The 8628-nt window shown below is 37.1% G+C and overlaps 1 protein-coding gene across 2 annotated transcripts in view; it reads right to left on the bottom strand.

The window, feature by feature from the left end:
* Window positions 1–2303: 2303 nt before the first annotated feature.
* The window catches only part of unm_hu7910 (un-named hu7910), a 49575-nt gene continuing 43250 nt past the window's right edge, over window positions 2304–8628 (bottom strand). For both annotated transcript variants that reach the window (XM_079810851.1, XM_079810850.1), the window contains exon 6: window positions 2304–7939. In XM_079810851.1, the coding sequence (XP_079666977.1) occupies window positions 5622–7939 (2318 nt within the window). In that variant the 3' untranslated portion in view covers window positions 2304–5621. The remainder of the gene's footprint in view (window positions 7940–8628) is intronic.

Raw genomic sequence — 8628 nt, 5'->3', positions numbered from 1 at the left:
AAGAGTCTGTGCTATAATGACAATTCATTAGGCAGGTGAAGGACAGTTTGGTTTTGTAAGTGCAGAAATAAAGAACAAGCAAATGTTAGATATTCTGGTAACACTTTACAATAAAGTCCTATTAGTTGACTTTAATCCATTAAAGGGGCTATATGTAAAAAATGTCATGTATGAAGCCTCGCATTAAGCCTCAAATGTCAACTATACATTGGTTCGATTTATTTTTTTAAATATGTATGGGATTATAATGTTATACTAAAAATAACACGAAAACTATGGAAAAAACCTTTAACCTGTAGAGAAGAAAAAAACACATCTTAAGCATGCAGAATAATGTAATGGGTCATTTTTTTTGTTTGTAATTACGTAATTGTGGCATCCGTAATTGTAATCACAATTAGAAATTAGATTAATTGAACAGCCCTAACCAGGGGTGTCCAATCCTGCTCCTCAAGATCCACTGTCCTGCACAGTTCAGCTCTTAAATATGTCATTTTGGTGATCAAAGATGAGTTGATAAAAATGATTGACTACACAAAGACACGCCTTAACAGAGTGGCCAAAGGTTTTGCAATTGATCCAGATTTCTTCAAGATCTATAACTTAATACGCCATTTTGAATCTTCTGAAAAACCTTTTTCAAACTCCTAGGCCGTTAGTCCAATCTTCACCAAATTTTACACACAGCATCTAGAGACCATGCTGGCTAAATGCTACTTAAGGAATTTTCATTTACTGAAGTTCTGCAAAGATATAAGCATACTAAAAACTTGATGCACAGACCACAGGATATTCTGAGGATACGCACCTATAGGGGGCGCTGCCACTGGAGTTTTGCCACTTTTTAGGACATCCTAAAATATCCTCTAATATGACTGCAGATGCCCATCAAAATTTCTAATAACATCAAATGTGAAATGGCCTACCATTACAAAAATTGCTATATTTGTGCATTTTTTGAAAACGACGAATGCACCAAATTTGGTGAAAATCGGTTGCAATGTGCTTTGATTTAACTAATTACTTCACAACCGTATGTGATACAATCACTTATAAGCCCTAACAAGGGAATATCTCTTTTGGATGTTTATCTACACAATTTATCTTCATTCAAATTTCAGAAAAACCTACTTTTTTTCCTCAGTTTTTCACCAGAATTTGCACATCACAATTTGACATATTCACTGGATGTGGCCCATTATGAGTAATATACATATATTTTGTGTGAACAAAGTCAAAACCGCTTTGTTTATATTCAGAGTAAGTCATTCTGTGGAATAATTCTTTCATTTCTGACGCTTGGGGAGTTAACAGGAAATGCTATTATTAATCGTTTGCTTGCGTCTTGTTTAAATGGCGCCTGAAGCACTAGACTCATGTTGAATCCAAGCCGAGCATGTCCACCTAAGTCCTTCATGTGAGAATACGAACTGTTCATCGGCGGTATTTTATAGCTACAGTAGCACCAGGATACCACACAACCCTAGTCTATCACTGCATGGAGAATTGTTTTCACCGTATTCCTTACCTTTTTCTCCTAAGGGGTCCTTGCTTGATGCCACCAGAACAGGCTTCTCAGTCAGACCTGTGTGAATGTTGAATAAAATCAGATACAATCCAAAATAACCCTTACACCATGTCCTAACCAGATTCCAGCAACAAGCAGTTTGTCTGTCAATCAATATATCAATCAAAAATCACAGCCAATCAGAAGAGTGTGTGGACGGAGTCTCAAAAAACTCTATGCCTGAGACTACTTTTGTCAAAGAACGCATTTGCTTGTTCACAGTTTGAACATCACCGTTTTTAATTTATGAATTATCCATCGTCTCTTTCAGTACAGCTATAAACGTCACGCAAAATGATATTCAAACTCAAATTAGATGCTTTTAACATTAAATAAAGCGCATAAACCATACCTAAGTTCCCGTCCAGGAACAGTTTCTACAACAAAATCATTGTGTATCGCCGTTGCATCTGGTTAGAACAAAAACTCATGGAAAATATGCATTTTATTGCACATCCCCGCATGTCTGGTATGGACACGGTGTTAAGCAGCCCAATCAAATAATAAAAATGACACATTAGGTTTAATTTCCCTTTTCAGAATGGATGGTCAGATTTGGGATACAGAATCCCATGCATCGTGCTTTAGCTTGTACTGAAAGAAATAGAGTATCAGAGTATTCCAATACATAAAACATAAAAAAACATATACATCGGAAGAGAATAAAAAAAAAAACTGGGAGTTTTGTCCACGCGCACACACACACACAAAGGAGTAAACCAGATCAAGTATATTTTAAATAAGAGAAAATTTCACATTTATTGGAGGCAGTTGCCTTGATAATTTCTCAAACTATTTAACCACACAGTTTAGTTTCATTGAACACTTAATAAACCATTTCAAAGATTACATTAAAATGAGAATATCCCAGTTAAATATGCACTATAAGTCAGTCATTCACAGGTTGATTTCTCTGAAACGTTGCTCTGTAACACTTTCGAAGCAGTCAACAGTTTGGCCAAGCAATAGCAAATGATTTGTGAAAATGATTCAGCTGGCGATTTTGTTTTTCCCCAGAAACATAATGTATCTAGAACTATTACTTTTGACCATTTGATGCCCCAAGTGGAAGAAAATACACACTTCAAATGTAATACCTAAAACAAGCCATTATATGATTGGTATTATACGATTAACACAGTTAAATGTTTCACACAACAATAAATGGTTATCCACCAAAGAAATCCTGCTGATAGGATCAATATCTCACTATACTGGATGAAAAAACATATAAATAAAACATTTAGAAGTAAAAATAAATACATAAAACGCATAGAATTTAGCAGACATTTTCTGAAAATTTTGTTGAAAGAAAGCAAGTTAAAAATACACCAGCCGCTCAATGAATAAAAGCAAATGTTAAAACTTGATCCTCAATGTAGCTGCATACAGCAGGCTCACTTCCTCGACTTTAACTCTTCACTGGCTCAGAAAAAGCAGAACTGATGCTGGATCAGCACTGCATTATACACTGCACCCAACAATACAAATAAAAAGGACTTTAGGACAGACTGTCATTGTGCACGTAATTCTTCAACAACATCAAAGTAGCTGTCAGTGTGAAAAGAGATTGAACTAATTTAGTCTCTGCTCATGTCCGCTATGGCATCTCACTGTGACACGTGTTTCACGCATTATTGGACATACAATGTTTAAAACATCTACTCATTCACTAATCACTACACAGTGAATGTCACACAGTTCACACTTATATACAAAAATCTTATTCATGAGAATAGAGTGAAAATGAACAAATTCAGGAACAAATGAAAGAAAAAAACTTGATCTTTCAGATTCAAGAGCAATTTCCTATTATTACAGGATCTTACAGAGCCCCTAAACGGACATGGTGATGGAAAAACACAAAAAGAATGCAAAAGTTACTCAAGGGAACAAAAGTTTTGTAAGTGACGCAAAGATACTTGGGGGAACGCAAAAGTTTTGAGAATGAACGCAAAGTTTCTCAAGGGAACGCAAACATTTTGCAAAGTGAGCACAAAGACTCTTGGCGGATTTGTAAAAATTTCTCGGTTGAGCAAAAAAGTTTTGTGAGCGAACAAAGTTTCTCATGGGAACAAAAGTTTTGCAAGCGAACGCAAAATTTCCTTAGGGAACGCAAAACGTTTGCAAGCGAAGGCAAATAATCTTGGGGGAACGCAAATTTCTCTTGTGAACGCAAAATTTCTCAAGCGAACACAAACGTTTTGCAAGCGAAGGCAAAGTTTCTCAAGCGTACGCAGAGTTTCTTAAGTAAATGCAAAAGTTTTCAAGCAAATGTAAAGATTCTTGGGGGAACGCAAAGATCAAATATCAGAGATCCCATAAGCAGACATGTTGAACAAAAAGCAGAGAAAATTGCGATGTCACAAAATAATAAAGGTGATCGCGATAAAACTGAAAACATAAATACTGTACTCAGTAAATCTATTAGTTTTCTCAAGTTTCTCAAACGAACGCAAAAGTTTCTCAAGGAACACATTTTTTGCGACAAACGCAAAGATTCCCAAGTGAATGCAAAGATTCTTAGGGGAACGCAAAGTTTTGCAAATGAAAGCAAAGATTCTTAAGCGAACGCAAAAATTCTTGGGGGAACGCAAAAGTTTTGCCAACAAACGCAAAGTTTCTCAGGGAACGCAAAGGTTTCTCAAGCGAATGCAAAGATTCTTGGGGGAACGCAAAAGTTTTGCGAACAAACGCAAAGTTTCTCAAGCGAACGCAAAGATTCTTGGGGGAAAGCAAAATTTTTGCAAACGAAAGCAAAGTTTCTCAAGGAACAATTTTTTTGCAAACAAACGCAAAGATTCTCAAGCGAACGCAAAAATTCTTAGGGGAAAGCAAAAGTTTTGCGAACAAACATAAAGTTTCTCAAGGAACGCAAAAGTTTCTCAAGCAAACGCAAAGTTTCTCAGGGAACGCAAAAGTTTCTCAAGCAAACGCAAAGATTCTTGGGGGAACGCAAAAGTTTTGCAAACGAAAGCAAAGTTTCTCAAAGAACACATTTTTTGCGTCAAATGCAAAGATTCTCAAGCGAACGCAAAGATTCTCAAGCGAACACAGATTCTTGAGGGAACGCAAAAGTTTTGCAAAAGAAAGCAAAGTTTCTCAAGGAACATTTTTTTTGCAAACAAACGCAAAGATTCTCAAGCGAACGCAAAAATTCTTGGGGGAACGCAAAAGTTTTGCGAACAAACGCAAAGATTCTCAGGGAACGCAAAAGTTTCTAAAGCGAATGCAAAGATTCTTGGGGGAACGCAAAAATTTTGCGACAAACGCAAAGATTCTCAAGCGAACGCAAAAATTCTTGGGGGAAAGCAAAAGTTTTGCGAACAAACGCAAAGTTTCTCAAAGAACGCAAAAGTTTCTCAAGCAAACACAAAGTTTCTCAGGGAACGCAAAAGTTTCTCAAGTGAACGCAAAGATTCTTGGGGGAATGCAAAAGTTTTGCAAACGAAAGCAAAGTTTCTCAAGCGAATGCAAAACTTTTGCGAGCGAATGCAAAGTTTGTCAAGGACCAATTTTTTGGCGAACAAACGCAAAGATTCTCAAGCAAACGCAAAGATTATCAAGCAAACAGATTCTTGGGGGAACGCAAAAGTTTTGCAAACGAAAGCAAAGTTTCTCAAGGAACAATTTTTTGCAAGCGAACGCAAAGATTCTTGGGGAAATGCAAAAGTTTTACGAGCGAATGCAAAGTTTCTCAGCGAACGCAACAGTTTTGAAATATAGTTTCCCTCTCATCTCATGTTTTCTCCTTTTAGGGGCTCCACAGGATTTCAAGTCATTAACAGATTTGAGTTTTCTATGCCCAACTCAGGCCAACCGTTCCCAGCCAGCGCCAGCATCTTTGATCATGCATTCTGTTTTTATATAAATTATATTTTAATTAAATTCCCATACCATGAACAAATACCAAAGATTTCATAAACATGCATTCTTTTTTATCAACACTTGAATGTGGGTAAACGTCAAATTGCGATGTCACAAAATAATACAGGTGATCGCGATCAAACTGAAAACAAATACTGTACTCAGTAAATCTATAAACACACATTAATTATTTCTTGATTTTTCTGTTTGAAGATTTCAGTAAACCCCGGGTTGATATTTTCTCCTCTTTGGTGTTCTGTTCATCAGCTGATTCTTTTTCATCTTCGGATTGATCATGTGCTTTTTTATTTACTTTTGTCACCTTTTCTTCTTTGTGATCGTTCACATTTTCTCTTTCCTTCTTTTTCTTCTCCTTTACCTCTTCTCCTGACTGCTCCTTTGGTGCCTTCTCTCTTTCTTTCTCTGGTTTCTCTTTAGCAGGCTTTTCTTTCTCTACTGTCTCCCTTCTTCCCTTTTCTGCTTTTTCTTTCTCCGGCCTTTCTTTTTCTGCCTTTTCTTTCTCAGGTCTTTCTTTTTCTTTTTCTGCCTTTTCTTTATCTTGTCTTTCTTTTTCTACTTTTTCTTTCTCGGGTCTTTCTTTTTCTGCCTTTTCTTTATCAGGTCTTTCTTTTTCTGCCTTTTCTTTCTCAGGTCTTTCTTTTTCTTTTTCTGCCTTTTCTTTCTCAGGTCTTTCTTTTTCTGCCTTTTCTTTCTCAGGTCTTTCTTTTTCTTTTTCTGCCTTTTCTTTCTCAGGTCTTTCTTTTTCTGCCTTTTCTTTCTCAGGTCTTTCTTTTTCTGCCTTTTCTTTATCAGGTCTTTCTTTTTCTGCCTTTTCTTTCTCAAGTCTTTCTTTTTCTGCCTTTACTTTCTCTGCCTTTACTTTCTCTGTTTTTTCTTTCTCAAGTCTTTCTTTTTCTGCCTTTTCTTTGGCCAGTCTTTCTTTTTCTGCCTTTTCTTTGGCTAGTCTTTCTTTTTCTGCCTTTTCTTTGGCTAGTCTTTCTTTTTCTGCCTTTTCTTTGGCTAGTCTTTCTTTTTCTGCCTTTTCATTGGCCAGTCTTTCTTTTTCTGCCTTTTCTTTCTCAAGTCTTTCTTTTTCTGCCTTTTCTTTGGCCAGTCTTTCTTTTTCTGCCTTTTCTTTCTCAAGTCTTTCTTTTTCTGCCTTTTCTTTGACCAGTCTTTCTTTTTCTGCCTTTTCTTTGGCCAGTCTTTCTTTTTCTGCCTTTTCTTTGGCCAGTCTTTCTTTTTCTGCCTTTTCTTTCTCAAGCCTTTCTTTTTCTGCCTTTTCTTTGGCCAGTCTTTCTTTTTCTGCCTTTTCTTTGGCCAGTCTTTCTTTTTCTGCCTTTTCTTTGGCCAGTCTTTCTTTCTCTGCCTTTTCTTTGGCCAGTCTTTCTTTCTCTGCCTTTTCTTTGGCCAGTCTTTCTTTTTCTGCCTTTTCTTTCTCAAGTCTTTCTTTTTCTGCCTTTTCTTTCTCAAGTCTTTCTTTTTCTGCCTTTTCTTTCTCAAGTCTTTCTTTTTCTGCCTTTTCTTTGGCAAGTCTTTCTTTTTCTGCCTTTTCTTTCTCAAGTCTTTCTTTTTCTGCCTTTTCTTTGGCCAGTCTTTCTTTTTCTGCCTTTTCTTTGGCCAGTCTTTCTTTTTCTGCCTTTTCTTTCTCAAGTCTTTCTTTTTCTGCCTTTTCTTTGGCAAGTTTTTCTTTTTCTGCCTTTTCTTTCTCAAGTCTTTCTTTTTCTGCTTTTTGTTTGGCAAGTCTTTCTTTTTCTGCCTTTTCTTTCTCAAGTCTTTCTTTTTCTGCCTTTTGTTTGGCAAGTCTTTCTTTTTCTGCCTTTTCTTTCTCAAGTCTTTCTTTTTCTGCCTTTTCTTTGGCAAGTCTTTCTTTCTCTGCCTTTTCTTTGGCAAGTCTTTCTTTCTCTACCTTTTCTTTCTCAAGTCTTTCTTTTTCTACTTTTTCTTTGGCAAGTCTTTCTTTCTCAAGTCTTTCTTTCTCTGCCTTTTCTTTTTCTGCCTTTTCTTTGGCAAGTCTTTCTTTCTCTGCCTTTTCTTTCTCAAGTCTTTCTTTTTCTGCCTTTTCTTTGGCCAGTCTTTCCTTTTCTGCCTTTTCTTTCTCAAGTCTTTCTTTTTCTGCCTTTTCTTTCTCAAGTCTTTCCTTTTCTGCCTTTTCTTTCTCAAGTCTTTCTTTTTCTGCCTTTTCTTTCTCAAGTCTTTCTTTTTCCAGTCTTTCCTTCTCCGCTTGTTCTTTGGCCAGTTTTTCTTGTTCCACTCGCTCCTTCTCTGCTTTCTCCTCTTGTTCTCTTTGTATTCGTTCCTTTTGTAATTTAGCTTCTGCCTCTTCTTTGATTTTTTTAGCAGCAAGAGTAGCTTGTCTCTCCTCTTCCTCTTGAGCCAAAACAGTACGGACCTCTGCAAGAGCTAGTTTGGCGATCTTTTTGGCTTCAATCTTCTCATGAATCATTCGTAGCTGCTCCTTCAGAGCTGCTTTCAGCTTTCGCCCAATATCTCTGGTAGGATGTTCTGAGAATGAGTGGGACAAAAGTTCACACCTCAGAAGGCTCACTGTTCATCTCCCATGCATTCACACATATTATACGACTTAAGTATCTGAGTATCTACCTTTCGTGATTCATGAGAGGAAAAAGCACATTCAGTTTCTTTTAAGGTGCAGTTAGTGATAAACACTGTTAATATTTGAAATTGACACCCAAACAAACACACCCCTCCCTTTAATGCTCTTCCCCCAAATAACAGCGATGCTATGCAACACAGGCAACGATTCTAACAGCTGCATCAGACAGATTGTGCACATATGCATGGATAAGCTGTGATTCAACAACAGCATATCTTACTTCTGTGAAACATAGCAAAATGCTTGAGGCTGAATAGGGAACGAGATACTGTGTAAGTAGCTGAAGCTATGGGAAACCAACCCAGGTACAGATTATAAAATTTGACAAAGGTGTGCAGAGAGGACCAGCCTACCGCCACACAAATGTCCTCTAAAGAGACCCCTTTAAGAAGAGTCTTATAAGGAGCTACACTCCTTATAGATCCAAGCACCTCATAAGCACAAGAACTCAATGCCCTCTGCGGCCACCACCAAAACAAAGAATAAGCTGGTAAGATTTACACTACTGACCCACATGGTCAACACAAATCTTGAAAGCCCTCACTGGGCACAGGATATGTAGTCTCTCCTCCTCCAG

This window comes from Gobio gobio (genome assembly GCF_949357685.1).
Source record: "Gobio gobio genome assembly, chromosome: 2".
Lineage (NCBI taxonomy): Eukaryota > Metazoa > Chordata > Actinopteri > Cypriniformes > Gobionidae > Gobio > Gobio gobio.
This window is presented reverse-complemented; position numbering and strand designations above follow the sequence as displayed.